At 40.9% G+C, this 23944-nt stretch overlaps 1 protein-coding gene and 1 pseudogene across 4 annotated transcripts in view; one reads left to right on the top strand and one right to left on the bottom strand.

Annotated features, from left to right (window-relative positions):
• The window catches only part of TAF5L (TATA-box binding protein associated factor 5 like), a 36131-nt gene extending 29155 nt beyond the window's left edge, over positions 1-6976 (top strand). For 3 of the 4 annotated variants that reach the window (XM_075531837.1, XM_075531812.1, XM_075531828.1), the window contains one exon: positions 4369-6976. In XM_075531837.1, coding sequence (XP_075387952.1) covers positions 4369-5166 — 798 coding nt within the window. In that variant the 3' untranslated portion in view covers positions 5167-6976. The remainder of the gene's footprint in view (positions 1-4368) is intronic. The other variant, XM_075531819.1, reaches the window with a different exon arrangement.
• An 883-nt stretch (positions 6977-7859) lies between these two features.
• On the bottom strand, positions 7860-8224 carry LOC142426328 (lysM and putative peptidoglycan-binding domain-containing protein 2 pseudogene; annotated as a pseudogene).
• Positions 8225-23944: the final 15720 nt, after the last annotated feature.

Raw genomic sequence — 23944 nt, 5'->3', positions numbered from 1 at the left:
AGTCTTGCATAGAGTTCATACTTTCAGTTTGCACTTACTGATGACCGACCACCTGCTTTCCTGTCACTATTCCAGTTCAGGCTGCTGTCATCGCCCATATAAATAACAGTGATTCGCTTTTTCACACCTTGAATCACATCCACATCCACATTCAATGTCCAACCATGTTTAATATCTTTCATTTTCCACTCCACAGCTAATTAGAGAATACCCCGAGGCTAAGTTTCATATTCCAAAAAAATATCCCTGATCTCAGAAAGACTGGAATATGAGATGAGATATTTGAAGCATTCTAGTCTAGAAGCAAATATCTTTTATAACTTATCTCAGTGTCCCCATGATCTAGAGCAGGGTTCAGCAATCTACATTCTGATGGTCAAAGCCAGAGTTGTATAAGACAATATTTACCGATCTAGTAGAATATCTATTTTTATTATCTTTAAAATTGTCTGTTTTATATGCTTTATAGTTACATAGTATGTAGTTTATTATAAATGTATATACCTAGTTCTCTGGTAGCTACATTAAAAAGGAAAAAAAGAACAGGCAAAATTAATTTTAGTAATGTAGTTTATTCAACCCAGTATTCGATCCAAATTCTTCCTTGGGATGCCTACTCATTTACTGTGAGATGTCCAGTGGAAAATGCAGGACGGTCTGCAGTGTTATATCCTATTGGACTAAGAGCAGGAAGAATGTCTGTGTGAATTGACATGCATGAAGAAGCTATTCTTTCTTGATGTCCAGTTCTATAGCACTGAGCTGTTGTGGGATTCAAGTAAGAAACCCATGAAAACACAACTAAGTCATTTTATGTTGTGGTCCTGGCAAAAAATTGGAAAAAGCCAGAAGGAAGTTCTGGTTTCTCCATTTTTTAGTCTACAGGGTGAACCAGGCACTTTCCCAAGGATTAGGACAATCATGCAAATCCCTGAGAGACCCACTGGGACCCCGAGTGCATCCTCTTCTATCCAAGCCTTTGCAGTATCTCTGAGCACCAAACTTCAGGTCCTGCTTTCTAACTCCACAATTTTCTATTCCAAATGAAGAACATTTTCACTTCAGAGATAATAAAGTGATATTTAATTTACAGTTAGTTTTTCCAACGATTTTTGCCCAATTAATTCTGCAATGTTCAATCTAGTCTTAGTGGCATCCTAAGTTAAGTGTTGGACTGCTAACCGTACGGTCAGCAGTTCAAACTCCCCAATCACTGCACAGCAGAAAGATGAAGCTACTTGCCCTGGAAACATTTAGAGCCTCAGAAACCCCATTTTATTTTGTCCTATAGGGTTGCTATGAGTTGGAATTAGCTCAATGACAATGGGTTTGGGGCTTATAGTTCTTAACATACTATCTGTTGTAGACTAAGATACCGTATATACTCATGTATAAGCTGAAATTTTCAGCACATTTTTAAAATGCAGTTCTTATAAAATTGGGTGCCTTGGTTGATGTATGGGTCAGCTTATATGAGTATATATGGTATTATTATTGAAATTATACAATGTTAGCCTCTTTGGGAAGGAAAATGACGGATGCTGTTATTGGTAGAACCTAAAGTTCTAAAATGTCTAAGGATGATAACCCCACTCACAGGGAACAAACATCAGAATTTTAGGTGAATAGATTCATTGGATAGTGAAAATTATGGCAAAAATAATAATAATAAAAATTTCTTAAATGCTTATGGATGCTTAATGTTGAATATCTGAGGTAATCATCTGGAAGACTATTGGGTATTTTCTCTTAACTTTTTCTCAAATATTCACATGTTAGGGGCATTCATTCATTTAATGTTTAATGTAGTAGTTTTCAAATAGAGGTGAAAATGATGCCCTCTTTCTATATAAGAACCTTATTTATAAGGCAGCTAGTTCAGGTGTCTTCATCATCTTTTTCTTTTAGTGTTTAATTAAAGTCCTTCATTGATGTAGCTCAGTCTAAAGACAGCTATCTTATAGGAGCCTGTCTGTGGGAATAAGGGGAAGTAGTTTGAAAGCAGTGTGGTTGACAAGAAAGAAGAGAGAAAAAGGTCTGTCTCTTGCAGTACCGTTAGTTCCTCTCCTCTCGCTCTGCCCCCCACAGAGGATTTCCAATAATCACAAGTTACTTGATTTGCTGAAAGCAATTCTCAATCCATGTTTTGTCTGGTTAATTTGGACATGTTTGAGACCCTCCAAAAAGTCACTATCTCAAGTTTTCAACTTTTTTTTTTTTGGACTGCAGCAATATATGACTGGTAATATGGGGTATGTGCTTAATGTATTGAAAACTGCACCTTTCTAGCTTACTATTCATTCTATTGTTGTCCAAGTTAGGTGTTGGTTAAATTTATATAACAGCTCTGTATTAATCTTTAAACAACAGTACTTCTGCCTTTATATATTGCATAATATATGTTCACCCCAGGGGTGGGTGATAAACCTGTCAGAATCATCTTACGTGCACTGAAAACAAGAGCCCTATTGCAAAAAGCAAAAAGCTTCAAATGAAGACAAAAAGGAATCTTAAGAAGGTGTAACCTCTTTTCAAAGTAACATGTTTTAGAACTAACAAAGAAAGTTACCAGAAGCTATGTTTTAATCAGCTTTAAAAATACATATTATCCTCAACCTTAAAAGTACCGTCATTACAATAACGATTTTAGATCCCTATAAAATTTGATCTCATAAAGCATTAGCTACGAGGGATACCGCCAAAAAACAGAATTTTTCCCCCCCAAAGTTATGTATTTAAATTTTTTTTACAAAACAACCTTATCACCTACAAATTATTTTCCATTACACTTAATACATTTGTCAAATCTGCAATTCCATTCTTGGGAACATTTTTCAAACTCATCTGTTTGGATGGCTGACAGCACCTTCCTTGTTTGTTTGTTTTTTCGTCTACTTCATCAAATTGCTGTGCTTTCATGTCCCCCTTCATTTGAAAACAAAAAGAAGCCACAAGGAGTGAGGTCAGATGAGTAGGGTGTGTGGGGCAAAAGAGGCATGCTGGTTTTTGCCAAAACCTGGCATCCTGAGATGGCTGCCTAAGCAGGTCCATTGCTATGGGGCAAAACCAGTCCTCTGTCTGCCACAAATCAGGCCTTTCTTGTTGCCCACTGTTGTGCTATCTTTTCAGAACCTCTAAATAAAAAGCTTGATCAACAGTCTGACCTGGTGTAACAAATACAAATGCACTATCCCCCTCACATCAAAAAAACAAATGAGTATTGTATTGATCTTTGATTTCACTTGACGAGCTTTTGGGGGGCGAGGTGACGATGACATCTTCCACTGACTTGATTGATGTTTGCTTTGGGGGTTGTAAGAATAGGACCATGTCTCATCACCAGTAATGACTTTTGGGAAGGAAGTCAGCATCATTTCAGAGCTGTTCTTTCAAAGCATGGCATGTTTCCACTCGAAGCTCTTCTTCCTGGTCAGTCAGAACCGGAGGCACAGTTTCAAAGCGAGCCTTCTCATTCCCAAATCTTCCATTACAATTCGCTAACTCCAAGATAGTCCAGATAACTTCCCCAGCTCTTCAGTGGTCCATCATCGATCTTTGAGCACAATTGGACGAATTTTGTCAACATTTTCATTCACTGGGAAAGTTGATGGACGTCCAGAACAAGGTCTGTCATCAGTCCACATTTCACTTTTTTTGAAATAAGCCACTTGGACACTTGAGTTTCTCCCATAGCACAGTCCTTGTCAGCCAGTGGTTTGCAACCTTCCTAATGCCACAACCATTTAATACAGTTCCTCATGTTGTGGTGACCCCCAACCATAAAATTATTTTCATTGCTACTTCATAATTGTTATTTGGCTACTGTTAAGAATTGGGCGGCCCCTGTGAAATGGTCAATCAACCCCCAAAGGGGTCGCAACCCACTGTTGAGAACCACTGTTAAGCTGTGTTCAACATCACAGCAGTTTCTACAGCATTTTTCCCAAGCAGGAAACAAAATTTCATAGCTGGACACTGTTAAATCAGCCATCACCAAAAAATGAGGTTCGAGTGACACTACTTGTATGAAAAAATTCTCTGTGACCAGAGAGAAGCTTCCCAAGCGATGTCACTGGGTACACTAACTAGAGCGAGTTGTTCAATGCTCGCCTGGCAGGAAAAAATGCTTACTAGTTTTTCCAGGGTATTTTGGGAGTACCCCCCTCATACATGACTTTAAAGAAAGCAATTTGTAAGTCTCAAAAAACCGTATGCTTTTCAATGACCATTTTTTCTGCAAGGTTACTGTTATTACCAGGTAGATACAAGTTTTCCCTGCTCCCCTGTTGCCCTTTCCTTTTCCTTGTCAGAGCACTAAACCTTTTTTTCCCCTTTATATTTCCTCTTCCCCCTTACCCGGTTTCGTAGGACGAGGATGATGACAGCACAGGCACAGAAATGAAGATACTGCGAGGACATTGTGGGCCTGTGTACAGAACAAGGTTCCTATCGGACAGCTCAGGGTTGCTCTCTTGTTCTGAAGACATGTCCATTCGATATTGGGACCTTGGAAATTTCACCAACACTGTGTTGTACCAAGGACACGCTTACCCTGTGTGGGACCTGGACATTAGCCCCTATGGTCTGTACTTTGCCAGTGGTTCACATGACCGTACCGCAAGACTGTGGTCGTTTGACCGGACTTACCCACTGAGAATATATGCAGGGCACCTGGCAGATGTGGACTGTGTCAGATTCCACCCCAATTCTAACTACTTAGCCACTGGCTCAACTGATAAGACGGTCCGGCTGTGGAGTGCTCAGCAGGGGAACTCTGTAAGGCTCTTCACAGGCCACCGAGGGCCTGTGCTTTCTCTTGCCTTTTCTCCTAATGGTAAGTACTTGGCATCTGCTGGTGAGGACCAGAGGCTGAAGCTGTGGGACTTGGCTTCCGGAACCCTTTATAAAGAGTTGAGAGGCCACACAGACAACATCACTAGCCTTACATTCAGCCCAGACAGCAGCCTGATTGCCTCTGCCTCCATGGACAACTCCGTTCGTGTTTGGGACATCAGGAACACTTACTGCAGTACTTCTGCTGATGGCTCCTCCAGTGAACTTGTGGGCGTATACACCGGGCAGATGAGTAATGTGCTGAGTGTACAGTTTATGGCCTGTAACCTTCTTTTAGTGACGGGGATTACACAAGAAAATCAGGAACATTAATTTTTTATTTTTGTGTTAATGGATCGGGGCAGTGGTGGAAGGCCTCAGGATTGCAAATCTTACTACAAACTGAGATTAAATCACTGACTGTGAAAAACACTTCCCTACTCTCTTCCTTTTCCTCTGCTGGCTGACATCCTTAGTATACCACACCTTCATTTGGTCCCACCAAGTGTTGAAGGACTGGGGTGGGGGAGCAAAGGCGATAAGTGCACACGAGAATAAGACTTAAGATGCTTCAGAGGGCAGATGGCAAATTCTTAACAAAGATCCCACTGTGACCTTGTGCACTGTCTCTGTCTCATTTTTCCTGTCTGCAAGACTGAGATCATACTTACCTCACTTGGGTGCTGGATTTGATTAGAGGATGATTGTAAAGCACTTTCGAGACAAGCAGTGCTATAAATATTAAGTATTATCAACCACTTTGGTTGAAGAGAAATCCTTATTGGTTTAGGGAGGGAAGGAGAAATGCGGAGGGAGATAGTCCTGGCAAAAAGTTTTTCCTTTTCCATAATTACAAAGAAACAGGATTTTTTATTATTTCTATTATAGTTATAATAATTATTATTATTATTGAGAAGAGGCTATCTAGCACCGGCAGAGGGTACTTTCTCTGCATTTATCTTTCAGGTTTGACTCCTGGCACTGGCTACGATACTTGGAATTTTGAGGTTCAGGGAAATTAGAGAATTTGGTAGCACAGTGGATTGGGGGAAAGGGAAAATGTCTGCGTGACAGATTTGACCACTCTAGCTGACTTATTTCTAGAAGTGGGTGAGGGATCTGAGGGAGAAAGTTTGAGGATCTGGCAGTGATAATGGGAAGGAAAGATTCTTTGGCTGCACTTCTATTTGGAATTAATCTCTCTTGAAAAGAAGGATGGCGGTTAAAAAAAATGGAAACCAATCGAAATTATAAGTCACGAGAAAACATTAGAAAATAGCAAATTTCTGAATGACTTTTTATTCAAAGGTGTCAGTTTCCACACTTTTTCCCTACTCCCACCTCCTACACTGCAGTACCAGTAATGACACTTTGTGAAGCAAATTGTAAGTACACACACACACACACACACACACACATGCATATGAAACTGCTCTGAGAATAGAGTTAGCTCTAATTTGTGGAAAATGGATTAAATATTTCTGCTTTCTGAAAAGAGTTATTTTTTATTTTGTTTTCTATTAAAATGTATTTAGTTTCAAAAACCAATGTTGGCATCTTTTGTAAACGCTGAGAAAACAGGGTATTTGGTTTATCTTGGAATAACATGCATCTCATCTATCGTTAGAACAACTGTTTGTGTACGTTAAACAAGCATAAGCAAAGGTATATGTTTTATCTCCTCTTATAGTCTGTTCAGCTAACTTTGAGTTTTGATTCCCCTTGGCATTCACTTAGATTTTATTTGAAAACATTTAAACCTATTTGTACATCTAGGATTGTTCATTGCTGAACTAAAACAGTATATATTTTACGACCTAGAATTGTTTGGTAAGCTTCGACGTCCACCAGCCTTTAGAGATCTATTGCAAAATCTCTATGGGTTCTGAGAGCTAAAGCTGTTGACCGAAAATTTCAGGATCAAAAACTTGTTCAAAGATTAAATTATAGCAAACTTTTAAAATATCGACTTTAATCTGTTATGGTTAGAAAACAAGTTAGAGCTAGAGGCCACATTTACTAGAAGTAAAGTAGCATTCAAAATAATAGACTTTTGGTAGAAAAATAATAAGCACAATGCTTTCCTCTTCCGTGCAATGTGATTTTGATATTTAAGTCCTAACATGCTGTAAAAAAAAATTAGAGAGTAAGTAAAACTGGAAGATTTAATTTTTCACTCAACCGTTTTTCAAATTTTTTTCTTTATGAAGTTTTTTATTTTCTCATTCAGACTTTTTTTACAAGATAAGGGACAAATTTGATTCTTTATATTATTACAGAATATGTCATACATCTCAAAAAAAAATATATAGCACTTAAGTTATAAACACAGCACATTCAGCATCACATAAACAGCCACCGTTAAATTTGGACATAGGATTTCATCAGGAGATAAACTTTTGGGGTTATTAAGAATCATTTTATTGGGCTCATGCAGCTTTTATCTCAATCCATACATCTATCCATTGTGTCAAGCACATTTGTACATGTCATCATTTTCAAAACACTTTCCCACAACTTGAACCCTTGGTTTCAGCTCATTTGTCCCCTCCCTCCTGAACCCTTGATAATTTGTAAGTTTTTTTCCCCATATCATAAGCTGACTAAAGTCTCCCTTCATCCACCTCTCTGTTTCTCCCCCTGGGAGATGGTTATATGTAGATCATTGTGATCCGCTCCCCCTCTCCCCCCCACCTTCCCACTACCCTCCCCGCTATTTGTCCTGAGAAGATAAACTGTTTTGATCTTTAATATGCAAATAAGTCTTCCATGCTTTATGTCAATCAGTATTTTACAAAGGCTCGTCGGAAAACTACCACCACCTATGAAGGTGATCAACTTTAAGGATATTCAGACTTAAGACTTAAAATGAGGGAAAGCCAGACAGAACTGATCACTTAAGAGCAGGGCAGGAAGTGGCTCTCTCCTAAATTGTGAGCTTAAAATGTATGCTTTGGAAATTCAAATGACATACTTTGGAATCCAGCCATTTCTTAATCCCTGTGAGAAGCACGCTCACTAATCATCTAATTGTGGTAGAGAGAAGTTGCATGGGACTGTCCTCATCTCTGCTTTCTTCTTTCAGTTTCTTGCTGCGTGTTGATAACTTAATCTGCAAGTCTAGCTTCTGCAGGAAATCCCAGGCCGGCACTTCCTTGCGCTGCACGGGCTGCGCAACGGTTTCCTGCCGACTGGGAGGGGACAGTGGGCCCCAGGCACCTGCTGCTCCTCTCCAGGAGAATGACTGCCATTTACAGTTTCCTTTGCTGGAGAATCAATTAAGTCCGTTAAACAACAAAGGCTTCTCTGATATAACTGGGGTGCTCAGAGTTTTCTTCAAAAATATATAATAATTGGGAAATAGTTTGCTTGCCCTTTTTATTGGCTCCATTGTGACTCCTTACTTGAGCGCCATGCCCTGCAGCGTTTCGCCCATGCAGACCTGGTGCCCCACGGGTGCCACACTGCTTGGTGCGGGCCAGGCTCAGCGACAACCGGTCCTCTTCCGACTCTGCGCCGGCACAAATCTGCCATGGCTCCTTTTTTAAATCCACTTTTTTTTGTCTTTTATTTTTTATTATTCTTTGTGAGTGAGAGGGTGAGAGTGACTGAGTGAAAGTGTGAGAGTGAGTGAGTGAGAGAATCTAAGTCCACTTGTAAACATAATTTTCTGGTAAGAATATCAGGAAATTAAGTAGGAAGACTTCAGAATTCTAATTTTTTTTTACTTGAGCTTAAGGTGCTAATTTATTAGGAATGTCTAGTATTTATAAAAACAGATATTTGAGATTGTAAGAAAAATCGATTGGTAAGTTAGCATCACTTTCCATATATATTATATGGAAATAATGGTAAAGCCAAGGCCTTTTAATGTATTCTTATCTGTAACCATTGAACTCTTCAGTTAGATTTTATTGTATATTACCAGAAACAGAGACTCCTAAACTTGGCTGAATCATTGTGAGAAGTGAAAGTGTCACTGGCTGAAATTGACTCAGAAGTAAAAGCATTACTGATTGAAAAGGTTTTTATTTCCACTTTGTTTTTCAATTCAGAATTTACTTGATTAAACACAAAAAGGATTTAGATGTATCAATCTTCACATTTCCAGTCATGCTTTGTTAGTGCACACACTTAGCAGTGCATATTGGTCTTTGGGAACTAAGTTTAATGTGTCATAATTTAACTATTTATTCAGTGCCCCTCATAACTTCCTCTGTGTGTTGATGTACACATGGAGCATCAGAACACAAATATACTCTTCTGCAGCTCTCTGGCACATATGCCCTATTTCCCTCGGAGCAATCCTGTGCGGTGAGTAGAATGTGATATTAATCATTTTAGAGATGAAATGGCTATAGTCCAGAAAGTTATTTATTCACACCCAACTTGAACTATTCCGCTGTCTTGAATTAATTAGATAGATTCAGTATCCTGAAGTTCTAGCTGGAAGGTATAGTACTAAAGGTATTTAGTACTTTTTTTTTTATCCTCCAAAATGGAACTGAATTACTGTATTTAGCAAGCATATTTTAATGCTTCACATGTGCCAGGAACTGCTCCAAGGGCTGGGTGAAAATTGACTTACTGAAAACCTTGTGACATCAGTGCCATTGTTAAAGATGAGAGCACCGCGGATGGACATGTCGCGTTCCAAAGCTCACACAATTTAAACACCCGCCGTCAGGCCCCTGCGTCCACGCTCTTAACCACAGTGATGATAAATCCCAGCAGTATTAATCTACTTGCACAAATAGCCCTTAAATGAGTTGTTAAAGAGTGGAGACATGTTGAAAAGACTAGCTGAAATGTCTTAGATTGGCAGGCTTGAAAAGTCTAGTTTTAATTGATTAGGAGACTGGCCTTGAGTTTTCAAATCCAGGATCCTATTTGTAAAGATAGCATGGTTATGAAATTTTCATATATTAAAAATGTTTTAATTGTATTTTTTAAAGTCTATTGAATATATAGGTTTCTCATTTTCACTATTGCCCAGGTGGTCATTTAAGTAGATGGAGTAAAAGATTAGTGTATATTTCAGTTGTGTCTCTGTTGCAAGTTTTAGAAAAGTGTTCATCGTAGCTATGCCTGCACCATAATTCATTATGCTGGCACCTACATAGCAGCCAAATGCCACCAAAACTGCCCTGTAAACAGAACTCCCGTTATACAATCTCAGTAATACTAACTAACGTCCCTTGCTAGTTTGGCTCATTGAAGAAAAACGTAGTTACCTTTGATTAACTGAAATCCTTGAAAGAAATACGGCATGTGATATTAAATACTATGAGCTGAGGTTATGTTAGTTAATGGAAATGCAATGATAAGCAAAACAGAAATAGTCCCTCTCAAGTTTATAACCTAGAGAAAAACAGGTTAATCAAATAATACCATAGAGTTATGTGCTATGATAAGGCTCTTGGATAAGCATGGGCCTGCTTACTACAAAGTGGTTATTTCAGACCCACCAGCTGCTGTTCAGGGGAACAATAAAGGCCGTCTGCTCCCATAAAGATGTACAGCTTTGGAAACCCTAGAAAGGGTCAAAATTAGTTGGAATGGACTCAGTGGCAGTGGATTTGGTTTGGGTTTTATGAAAGAATATACACACTATGGGACTCTACCTTAGATTAAGCGACCTCTGAGGAGGTAACAAGAATTAAGATGCAAATTGGATTACTACTTTCCCTATTCTAAACCCTCCACTGGCCCCCCGTCCACTTAGGATAAAACCACATCCTGGCAGTGCTGACGTTCTGCCCACTGTCCAACCTCATGTCATGCTGCTCACTCTGCTTCAGCCCCACTGACCTTAGAGAGGACTAGGTTCTTTCCCATTTGGGACTCTGGGCCATTCTTTCCTGAACTCTACCAGAGTATGGCCCTGACCCGTGATGAACCTGTGCACAATGAAATGAATTGGTTCTGAGTCCCGTACCATCCCTATGGTGGGTTTCAGTTCAGATCCTTGTGACCCTCTAGGATTTTTATTGGCTCATTTTTGTTAAGTCCATTGCTAGGCCTTTCTTCTTAATCTGGAAGTAAAGTGCAGGCCTCCACTGGTCAGTGGTGGGTACATCTGAGGTGCATTGGGGCAGTAGCAAACCCACGTCTTCTGCATGGTAGGCTACAACGGAACCACCAATGTTCTCATAACTCCTACAGAGTCTCCAGACCTGTGCTGAATTGTTCACTGGTTGCCACATGAAACATGCATTGGAGGGTGTGAAGGTGAAAGCCAAGTGGCCTGTTCCATGGGAAAGGTAGATGTGACATTGACTAGGATGACCATACTGGAAATAGAGAAAAGTAGATAGAAACAGTGGGTATTTTAAAGGCTGATATGGTTGAACTTTAAATTGAATTAAAATGGGGAGAAAAGAAGAAATGACATATATTCTTGGCATTAGCAACTTGGTGGCTGTTGGTTGTCATTGTGCTGGAAATACTAGAGAAAGAGAAGGGTTGAGAAAGATCAGCAGCCTAACTTGGGGGCAGGAAGAGTCTACTTTTGGAATCCTTCTGTTTGAATTACATATATGAGAACCAAGAAAAATATAAAGCAAACACTTGGATAGATGTTCTTTGAGCTCAAAAAAGAGGTCTCAGCTTAAGACGCTAATTTGGGAGCTCTATGCTTTGGAGTTCTTTCTACTAGAAGAAACAGAATCCGACTCACAATGATTTTTAAAATAGGGAATTTTATTTTCCGGTCAGTTCACCTGACTGTAAGTCTAAAGGGCAGGTAGGTTTCATAAGCAACTTATCAAGGAAATCCCCTCTGCTCTCGGTCCCATCTGTCACTCACCTCTCCTCCTGGCAGTTGATTTATCCCTCCGCGGGCTTGCCAGAGTTTTGAAACGATTGCCACAACAACTTAGGCCAGAGACTCGCTGGCTTATGCCTATGGAATTAAGACCTGCCACTCTTCAATCTTAAAAGCAAGGGAAAGTTGTTCTAGAAGCCTCCTCAAGCCTCTCCAATTTGGCTTGGTCGGCCAGTCTGGGAAGCAGCCCCTGACACAGGTTAACCATATTACCTCCAAAGATGACGTTAATCCCATCCTTAATACTACACCAGTGGTTCTCAACCTGTGGGTCACAACCACTTTGAGGGTTGAATGACCCTTTCACAGGGGTTGCCTGATTCATAATCGTAGAAAAATTACAATCATGAAGTAGCAACAAAAATAATTTTGAGTTTGGGGGTCACCACAGCATGAGGAACTGCATGAAAGGGTCATGGCATTAGGAAGGTTAAGAACCACTGTCCTATCCCATAGGGATAGAGTGGCTACAGATAACTGGATGTAACACTTGCCTGGATATCTTGGTTCTGGCTTCAAGAATAGGAACCAAAAGTACAAAGATGGGTGATGAAGGAATATTTGTATTCTATACACTTGGGAGCCTTTTCTTACTCACCTAAAATTTGAAGGTGAGGGGTGGAGCTTCATCAGTTTCCTCCACTCTGCTGCTCTGTGTTTCACGACAACCTCTTAATTTACTCCTTGCTTGGATATTTTTAGAAAATGTTTTGTATTTTGCTGCATTCTGATAATAGTACCAGTTGGCAAATATTAATACAAGTAAATAAAATATATCCATTTTTAAAAGAGACAATCTCCACTATCTCAGCATAGGAAGAAATTTCTTTTGATGCACTAACTAACAAGGAAAACATTGACTTTAATTCAAAATCATCTGTTCTTCAAAAGAAACCACACACACATGAAAAGGCAGGCTATGGGATGTATGGTTAAGATACTTCAGCAAAGGAGCAACAGCCCTATTCAACAGAATTTGCCATGATAATGAAAATATTCTATAATTCTGTATTGTCCAGTAGGGTAACCACTAGCAACATGTGGCTATTAAACACTTGAAAGGTGAGCTAAATTTTATTTTTCTTTATTGAATTTAAATTGAAAAGGCTGCCTGAGGCTAGTAGCTACCCTAGTACACTGAATATTTCAACAATTGGCTACAGTGCTGGAAGCACCACTTGCCTGTGCCAAGAAATGTGGAAGACAGCTACCTGACCAACGGACTAAAAGAGATCCATATTTGTGCTCATTCAAAGAACACAAAAAGCCAGTACATTGTGGGATATAAAAAGACTTTCCCCAACTTTGTCTCCCCCAAAGAAATGTCAAACCTAAGAGGCTGTTTGCCAGCACATGGTGGGAGGTCAGATGCTTAGAGATATTCTTCCTGAAGGCATTCAGCCATCCAGAGCAATCAGACTACTGTCTGGTCCACTGTAGGTGGGGCTCACATCCTATTGATAGGATAGTGATCGTTTCCCTGGAGAGTTTAGAACAGGTCAAACCTGGTCAGTGACATTCAAAGTTAAGCTGCCATCCTGAATCTAGGATCCACCTATCTTGTCACATGCATACCCCCAGCCCCTGCCCTTCCTATTGTGTGTATACCCTTAGATTTACCCCTCTCATTACTGTATTATGTATAGTACAACCCCTTCCAGTAACATCTGTCTTCACCTGTAATCAGGGGGCTTGCAGGCCCCCAAAAGCTGTATAAGTCTTGATTAGAAATAAATTGCTTGCTCTCCTGCCATTCCCACCCTCCACATCCGCACATGGACCACCAAACAGGACTGAGGTAAGCATACTACTAAGAAATGTGTCTGACTCCTTCATTTTACTTTCTCTCTTATCTCTCTTATTCTCTATGACTTTACTGTAATCTTTATATATTATCACTGCGCCTCCTGGGCCTGTAATGATTTGTTAGGGGCTGGCTACCCTGACAATACATCAGAATGTGGAAATTAACCAATATAATTAATATGCATAAATAAGATTTTGATAAAAGTAATTAAAAAACTGTTGCAGCAGTGCATTAACCTAGAAATTCAGGCTAGAGTCAGAAAAGGATGTGGAATGAGGGGCATCATTCCTGATATCAAATGAATCTTGGCTGAAAGCAGAGAATACCAGAAAGATGTTTACTTGTGTTTTATTAAATATGAAGAGGGATTCAGATGTGTAAATCAACAAATTGTAGATAGTAGGAAGTTCCAGAACACACCGTTATGCTTATCTAGACCAAGATGCAATCATTCAACAGAATGAGAGGATACTGCATAGTTTAAAATCAGGAAGATCAAAAACTTCAGTATGGAGTTCAGCTTAGCATTAAAAAAAACAACAGCCTATTTTCTTTTTTTTTTCAACAGCCCATTTTCATTGACTGGATTCAGACTCGTAAAACTCTATACAGCAGGAGTGGGGGGTGTCCGGGCCCTGGGCCGTATGAGGCCTACCAAATCATCAATACCCAGCTAACATCACATGCTCCACAAAAGCAAAGCCGTTCTAGCCATTACATTAGGGGTGAGTTAATTAAATAAGCAAATATAGCAGGCCAATTGTTAACAGTTTTGGATAGCACAAGAATGATGTTATAAATATCCAAATGACGGATAAAAAGGCTGCCTTCTGCTGTATATGGTTGCCAAGGTTTAAATTTTTATGAGAGCAGACAGCCTCTTAAAAGGAGGAGAGTGAACTAAAAGTCATATCAGTGGGTGCCCACCTCCCTGATACGATCAATGAAGACAAACGTGTGCATAAGCAAATGTGAAGAAAGCTGATGGTTCCCGGCTATCAAAAGATTTGGCATCTGGAGTCTTTTGAAGATGAACAAGTGGCCATCTAGTTCAGAAGCAACAAAGCCCACATGGAAGAAGCACACCAGCCTGTGTGACCACGAGCTGTCGAAGGGACCAGGTATCAAGGAACAAAAAAATCATATCATTGTAAATGTGTGAGTGCAGAGTGGACACTCAAAGCCAACTGGACACCCCCTTACTGAAGGGTTGTGGGGAGGAGATGATCCAGTCAGGGTGCAGAGTAGCAACGAAGACACATAACTTTCCTCTAGTTCTTAAGTACTTCCTACCCCCCACTATCACGAACCCAATTCTACCTTACAAATCTGGCTAAACCAGAGGATGTACATTGGTACAGATAGCAATGGGAAACACAGGGAATCCAGGACAGATGATTCCTCCAGGACCAGTGGTGAGAGTGGCAATGCCTGTAGGGTGGAGGGAACATGGGATAGAAAGAGGGAACTGATTACAAGAATCTATGTATAGCCTCCTCCCTGGGGCATGGACAGGAGAGAAGAGGGCAGGGGGAGACGTCGGACAGTGTAACATGACAAAATAACAATTTATGAATTATGAAGGGTTCATGAGGGAGTGGGGAGGGAGGGGAAAAACGAGCAGCAGATATTAAGGGCTCGAGTAGAGGCAAATGTTTTGAGAATGATGATGGCAACAAATGTACATATGCGCTTGACACGATGGATGTATGGATAGTGATAAGAATTGTATGAGCCCCCAATAAAATGATTTTAAATAAATTGGAACCAGGGATACCACTTAATCTAGCAACCTCTCTACTTGGTATATAGTCTAGAAAAATAAAACCATCACACACACACACACACACACACACACACAAGGAGGAGGGGGTAGGTTTGAAATGCCGACCTGGTGATGAGCACTCTCACCCTTGCCAAACAGCACACCTCAGCATAAAACAAAAGTACTCACAACTAGGCCACTGGGCAGCATGATAAATGAGGAAGCAATTGAAATTACCAGGGATTTCATTTTACTGATATCCACCATTAATTCCCATGGAAGCATCAGTCAGGAAATAAAATAAATTCTTGCATTAGGCAAATGCAAAAGATTTCTTTAAAGTGCTAAAAAGCAAAGATGTCATTCTCTGATTAAGGTGGCCCTTACACAAGCCATGGTATTTTCAATTGCTTCGAGTGCATCTGAAAGCTGGACAATGAATAAAGGATACCCCAAAAAATTGATGCATTTGAGTTGTGATGTTGACAAAAATAACAAATGTACCATGGACTTTCAAAAAAACAAACATCTGTTTTAGAAGTAGAACCAAAATGCTCCTTCGAAGCAAGGATTGTGAGATTTCACAAGTACATTGGATAACTAACTGGAAGATATCCATATTTGTACCCATTCCAAAGAAAGGTAACCCAACAGCATGTGCAAATTCCAGCATAATAATTTGGAGTGGATACTTTTGTTTTAAAGGATATGTCTTGGTCTAGGTTCTTTGTTGTAGGTGCCATCGAGTTGGTTCCGACCCATAACAAACTTAGGAACAAGAAAACGAAATGCTGCCACCAGTCCTGTGCACCCTCACAATTGTCCTATGTTTGAGCCCCTTGTTGCAGCCCCACCCCCACCCCCTGTCAATCTGTCTTGTTTAGGGCCTTCCTCTTTTTCACTGCCCCTCTACTTTACCAAACAATGTCCTTTTCCAGGGACTGGTCTGTCCTTTCAACATGTATGAAAGAAGTCTTGCCATCCTTGCCGCTAAGGAGCACTCTGGTCTTACTTCTTCCAACACAGATAAGTTTGTCCTTTTAGCAGTCTGGGGTATTTTTAATATTCTTTTCAAGCACCACAATTCCAATGCATTGCTTCTTCTATGGTCTTTATTCCATGTCCAACTTTCAAATGCATATGGAGTAATTGAAAATACCATGTCTCGGGTCAGGCACACCTCAGTCCTCAAAGTAACATCTTTACTTTTCAGTACTCTAAAGAGGTCTTATGCAGCAGATCTACCTAATGCAGCTCGTCTTTTGATTACTTTTTAATGTATATTATATAATTCCATAGTTCAATCACGTCAAGCAGAACTGTACAATTGATACCGCAGTTTCCCAACATTCTTTTTCTACGTGGACTCTGACATTGTCTCCCCTTTACACCACCACCCCCTTCCACCACAGTTCCCTCCTCCCATCTTTTGATCTCTTTATTGCTGCTTCCATGAGCATTGCTTTTAGATCAAGGAAGACAAAATTGTTGGCAACTTTAAACTTGTTTCCATTTATCATGATACTTATTGATCCAGTTGTAAGGACTTGGGTCTTCTTTACTTTGAGTTGTAATTCATACTGAAGTCCCATATAAAGGCCACTGGGTTCTCTAGAGGAACAAAATGATATATACAAGGAATGGCTCACACAGCTGTAAGGTGGCAAGTGTCAACTATGTGGATCATGTGGCAGGGTGAAGACTTCCATTGGTTCGTGTGGTTGAAGGGGCTGATGAATACAGCATCTGCAGGTCAGGTGGCAGGCTGGAGGTCTTTGCTGACTCAAGGAGTTATGGGAACTGGCAAATCCAAAATCTGCAGGTCAGGTAGCAGGCAAACTTGCATCCCCAAAATTGGAGATCAGGCAATGTGAGAAATCTTTACTGGAATGCTTATTTCTATACTAGAGGCAGGCCACATCCCCAGGGAAAAAGTCCAATTCTTCCAACTGATTGTTGACATCTAGTCACATCATAGAAGTAATTGTATTACATTATAGAAGAGGAATCATTCCAAAGTTTGTCAAACTACTGAGAATAGAATCAGTCTAACCAAGTTGGCATATAACATTAACTATCACAGTCTACAACTTGGTACCTGTATACTTGGTTTCTCAAACCATATGTAATCTCCAAATAAAGACAATTTTAAAGTCATACTTATGCTAACATAATACAACTGCCAAAAATACAAATGAAAATGTACTAGACCCATTTTACATATTTTTATATTACCAATAGGATAAGAGGGAAAAAATACAAATTCACATGCCTATAACTCTCCCAACTCTCTCACTGCCATCAAGTCAATGCTGACGCACCCTGTCTATCTCCATGCTGGTGGTTTCAAACTGGACCACATGGATCACAGCCAAACACATAACCACTATTAACCACTATGCCACCCGGGTTCCTCAACATATAACAAAGCAAGGAAAAAACACTAAAATTAGTCTTCATTTCTGCAATTTATCACATAGCCATAACTGGTATTTAGAATTACTTCCATTATCCCTTCCATAAGTAGTCACCTCAGTTGGTCATTATTCTTTGCCTGGTGAGGTAACCCAGACCTTCATTCTTGAAGTCAAGTACATATAGTAGTCCTGTATAAATTGGATTGTTCTTGTTTTCCATTGACCATAATCATAGGGCAAAAACAAAAAATCATATCATTGTGTGCTTACCTCCCCGATATGATTGCTGAAGACAAATGGGCACATAAGCAAATGTGGTGAAGAAAGCTGATGGTGCCCGGATATCAAAAGATATAGCATCTGGAGTCTTAAAGGCTTGGAGGTAAACAAGCAGCCATCTAGCTGAGAAGCAACAAAACGCACATGGAAGAAGCACACCAGCCTGTGTGATCACAAGGTGTCAAAGGAATCAGATATCAGGCATCAAAGAACAAAAAATGGAATTATTGTGAATGAGGGGGAGTGCAGATTGGGGACACAAGACCCATCTGTAGGCAACTGGACATTCCTTTACAGAAGGGTCACGGGGAGGGGATGAGTCAGTCAGGGTGCAATGTAGCAACAATGAAACATACAACTTCCCTCTAGTTCCTAAATGCTTCCTCTCCCACCCCACAATAATGATCCTAATTCCACCTTACAAATCTGGCTAGACCAGAGGACATGTATACTGGTACAGATAGGAACTGGAAACACAGGAAATCCAGGACAGATGATCCCTTTAGGACGAGTGGTGAGAGTGGTGATACTGGGAGGGTGGGGTGGAAAGAGGGAACCAATTACAATGATCTACATATAACCTCCTCCCTGGGGGATAGGAAACAAAAAAGTGGGTGATGGTAGACATTGGACAGTATAAGATATGACAAAATAATAATTTATAAGTTATCAAGGATTCAAGAGGGAGGGAGGGAGGGGAAAAATGAGTTGATGCCAAGGGCTTAAGTGGAGAGCAAATGTTTTGAGAATGATGAGGGCAATGAATGTACAGATGTCCTTTACACAATTGATGTATGTATAGATTGTGATAAGAGTTGTATGAGCCCCCAATAACATGATTTTTTTAAAATCATAGGGCAATACTCTGCATTGCAAACACATTCTTCTTTATGTGTAATGGTCCAATTTCCCCCTGGTAATCAGGTCAATCACGCCAGCCTATAGGTTAACCTCTTGATTTGTCTGTTGATTCAAAGGCATTAGTAACAGTGACAGTCTTAACCAACAATTCAACAGAACAGTGTTATGTCTCCTAGTAGAAGCATTTCTCCTTGGAGAATCAACACCTCTAGGACCATCCAACCATTGAGATATGGGAATAAGAAGCAAAAACTTTTCAAGAGGGTCAGTAAGATTACTGCTACCACTCCATTTCCATCCATTGATTCCTAGATCTTGGCTATGAGAAAGATAGCACTACATGTTGGACTCTTGTTTAAAGCACGTAAAGGCTTCTGGAGCGTATTACTCCAGCCTGCAATGTATTTCCACCTAACTGTCACTGTAATTGTGTTTTTAAAAATATTATCCTATCCTTCTGTCATGCCTGATGCTTCACAATGATGGGCTAACATAGTAAGACCAGTGAACTCTCTGGGTCTGGGCCCAAGGACACTTCATTGGCTGTGAATTGGGTTCTTTGATGGAAGATAATGCTGTGTGGGCTGTCAGTATGGTGGATGAGGCATTTTCTAGATCCATGATGATAGTTTTGGCAGAAAGCATTCCATGTAGGGAAGACCCATCTGTAGCTGGCATAAATGCCTACCCCAGAAATAACAATACACTGCCTTTCTCATGAGGAAAAACGCAGTCCAGTGTGATCAACCTGCCACCAGCTTGTTGCCTTACCACTTTGAGGAGTGAGTGGTTCCATACTGCAGACCCCACGTTGACAGATTGAATACTCAGCAGAAGCGGCAAACAAAGTGGGCTTGGTAAGTGGAAGTTCATCCCTAACCTTCTGCTGCTTTGGATAGCTCGTTTATGCATCCACTGGGCAATGACAAGAGTGGCTGTGGAAAGAAGCTGAGTGGGATTCACAGAACGCATCATCATATTCACTTGATTGTTAAAATCCTCCTTTGCTGAGATCGTTGTTAGTAAGCATTCACATGAGAGACAAAGGCACATCATTGGCACATTCAGAGAGGTCCACCATCTCTTCCTCGTACCGCCTTGTCAGCAATTCCCCAGTCAGGTTCATTGTAAGGCCCTGATCATCTAGCAGGCCCATGGCCCCGCCTATGAACCAGTGTATTCGTGCCCACTTCTTTCCGAGCAACATAAAGAACTAGTTCCACTGCTTGAACGGCTTCCCACTGAGAGAATTTCCCTTTGCCACTGGTGTTCAGGCAAACCCCCAAAGAAGGCTACGGTGCTGTAGCTGTCCACTTCCAGCTGGTGGCTGCATGTCACACCTGTAAACAGGCATAATTCAGTGCCGTTGTTTATACTCTTCCTCCTTGAAATCTGCTGTGACTGTTTTCTGAATATACTTCTCATATTATACAATTCAATCATTTACTCATATTAAGAAGAGTTGTACAATTCACCAGAATGCATTTCAGAAAATTTTTTTCTCTTTCTCATTTTTGTTAACTCCCCATTTCCCCCAAAACCTCCCCTGCCATGCTCCCAGGTAATTGTTTCCCCCGATTTCACAACTTCTATTTGTACAATTCACTGTCACTAAGTATGTTCTCCGTGCTGTATTCTACCACCGTTGACAAAAACTCAATGCACCCTATGCAACAAACTTTCCCCTTGACCTACGATAACCATTGGTCACGTTGGGCTCCCTCCCCACCCCACCCCCGTGGTTTTCTTGATACAATATTCACATATCACTTACTTCCATGGTTAAATTGCTTTTAAAATTAGTTGTATGTGCATCATCACAATAGATTCTAGTGCTCCCTCCCCACTCCCACCGATCACCTCACCCTCCCTATCTCCCACCCCCACACCCCTCCCCTATACACCTTGCATCAGTTATTATCTCTATGCATCTATTCTGTGCTTCACAAACTGGGAAACCCAACAAAAACAATTAAAAAATAAAGTGGATAAAATAATAATAACATAAAGATAAAACTACAAATAATGAATAAGAAAGAAAAGACGACCATCAATATTTTAAAAGCCGAGGGAGACATTTTGTCATGGAACACACAAGAAATACTTGTACCTAGAACAATCAGGTTGGGTCAAGAGGGATGTCACCAAGTTCGATCCAGCATAATCAAGGTTACAATGATCTCTGTCAGAGTGAAGCTGTTTGAGACCCTTGCCTATGGCTAGAGGGCATCTGCCAGAGGCTTAATGTGACTAGAAACTCTGCAGATAGGTTTTGGGTTCCCACTTGTAGGTTAGATTCTTACAGTGGGAAGGCCCCTTATTGAACTGGGGAGCCTAACTTCAAAGGGAGTGAGTGGATCCCTGGAAGTGGGGCCAAACAGTGGCACTTAATCACCAAAGACAAGGTGGCCATGTTTGGGGGAAAGGAAGTAATCAATCAGATCTTTTTGTTTTTTAAGTTATAGAACACTGCCTCTGAATGGACATCAGAATCAAAGCAGTAACCAGAATAGTCGGATTCTCCTGGACAGATGACTAGCTACTTAATGTTTGTGTCCTAAGGAATGAAAGAAATGGGGAAACAACTATTACCTGCTATGTGTAAGTGAGAAAAAGCCAGGTCAAGTGAATGGCAGTATAACTTGAACTGCCAATATAGCGAATCATGGACCCTCAGTCAGTTTCCTGATTTGAGTCAATTTACAGATCCACAAATTCGTGAACGAAGGGGATGACGGGTTCTCTTGAGGAAGGCCCCCACGACACTGCCCCAAAGGTATGCTTTTATCCTTTCTCTCAGCCTTCCCCCAAAGGATTCTACTACATTTTATGAGAATATCTGTTGATTGGGGAAAAGAAAGTAATATTTTTTTACTTATTAGATACTGACTTTGATTTGACATTAATTTCAGGGGACCCAAAACATCGCTGTGTCGTAACTTTCAAACATGGACTTACAGACATAAAGTTAGTAATGGAGACTTAGTTCATGTCCATCTCATTGTGGATCCAGTGAATTCCTGAACCTAACCTACAGCAATTTTCCGTGTTCCACCTATCTACATAGAATAGACACATCCCACAACTGGCAGGCGCTCACATTAGATTAGGTTAGTCAGGTGGAGTAAAGGTAACTAGGGAAGGCCAAGTGGAAGTCTAGAATTGCCTCTACCTAGGAAAATTGTAAGCCCAAAGCAATAGCACATTACTGGTACAGAGATTAGTACCACCCTGGAGATTTTGAAAGATGCAGAGGAGAGGGGAGGGTGATTTTGTTAAGTTTCTGGAATGGGTGGTACCTCGGTTCTTTGTTTTGGATGCTGAAAGAATTCACGCCGAAGCATGTAGTGTGATCCAAGTGAGTTTTTATGAATGATAGGACAAATTTCAGAGTTTACACTCTCAAAAAGGTACACGCTATTTCTAGTAAGTGTGCCATGCTGGGTGGGAACGGCGCTAGAGGCCACAACTGGACACGAACCACCTTGTGAAAGAGAGCACCCACGTATGCAAGACTGGGAAATCCTGGGATCGAGAAGTCAGGAGAGCAAGGGGCAAGAGGCTGTGGGCCCTGAGCAGGCCTGGAGCGGGTGCATGGGCAGTTGCATGGGGGAGAGCCACCTTCACCCTCCACCTGTTGCTGACCTGGAGCAGGGTAAAGGAGAGGGAGGCCTTCCACAGCTAGGATTCAAACCTCTGGCTGGGGAGGCGTGGTTGATGGTATTGGTTGACTCCATTGGTTGAGTTAGGCCCACCTGGGTGATGTACCTAAGGTGGGTGTGTCCAAGATACTGGTTTTACCTGGGTCTAGGGGGCTTGTGTCTGTGCATGCTCACTTTGGGGTCTTCCCATAAGTGTCTTATGGTAATGGCTGCTTGATTTCTTTCCAACCTCCTCCATGGAGGCCTTTAAAGGCATGGGAGGGACAATCCCCCATCCCTAAATCTAGCTACCTAACACTTTCTACCACAGTCCCACGCCATGTGCCTGTGTGTCCTGTGCAGAAGACAGCTGGACCTTAGAGAATGACACAAGTTCAACCAGATTGTAACCCCCATTGTAGCTACTGCTCTACAGATATGAGCCTTGAGTAAATTAATGTATCTCCTGGTCCCTGGCACGCAGCTTTGACTGGCTAAAGCTGATTCTCCCTACTTATTTCTAAAGACCATCAGAATCCGTTTGCCTTCACCAAAGGGAGTCCTGGTGGCTTAGTTGGGTAGTTAACCATCGTCCGCAGTTCACAATCACCAGCCCCTACATGGGAGAAAGATGAGGCTTTCTGCGCCCATGGAGATTTACAGCCTTGGAAACCCACAGGAGCAGTTCTACTGTCCTATAGGGTCAGGGTGAATGAGAATTGGCTCGGTGGTGGTGAGATTTGAGTGAGCAAGAAGCACCGAATCAATGAATTAGACTGCAGGCTAAAGACTTCTGTTGGCTCTTGTGGTTGCTGGAACAGGCAAATTGAAGTCCCGTAGGTCAGGCGCTAGGCTGGAGACTTCTGCAAGACTCGTGTCCAGGAATTGGTGGTTGGGCATTGAGAAGAGTGTTCTGTTGAGAAACAGACTGAGCCTTGCCAGAACATCCATGTATGAAGGAGCTTCTGGAGCAGTAATTGTACAGCACTGCTTGATGTGATTGAACTATGGAATGATATGATATCTGTATTCGCTCCCAATAAAATGTTTTTTGAATGAAAAAAGAAGCAAGATGAAAATATATCAAATGACAGTTTTATTGTTTCTTGCCAGGTATTATTTAATATGTTTTTCATTAAAATGTTACAAGTGAAAAAAAAGTTACAGGTGTTTTTTTAAAAGTTCATTGAAAACATGAAATTAAAAGATCTCCTCATATAATTTGAGGCATGCCATACTCACAAAGAAACTCTCCCTTCAACTGACAGATTATAAAAGAGTACTCAGTCTAATGTCTGCCAAACCAATGAGAGTCATAGCCCAGTCAATTTGACCTGTAATATTACTTGTCGGTATAGGATGTTTGCTAGAATTTGAATGCTGACTATGCTTTAGAGCAGCGGTTCTCACCCTTCCTAATGCCAGGACCCTTTCATACAGGTCCTCATGATATCGTGACCCCCAACCATCAAATTATTTTTGTTGCTACTTCATAATTGTAATTGCTGCTTTAGA

This window comes from Tenrec ecaudatus, chromosome 1, assembly GCF_050624435.1.
Source record: "Tenrec ecaudatus isolate mTenEca1 chromosome 1, mTenEca1.hap1, whole genome shotgun sequence".
NCBI classification, from domain to species: Eukaryota; Metazoa; Chordata; class Mammalia; order Afrosoricida; family Tenrecidae; genus Tenrec; species Tenrec ecaudatus.
The sequence above is the reverse complement of the archived record's forward strand: the minus strand, read 5'-3'. Positions and strand labels throughout refer to the sequence as shown.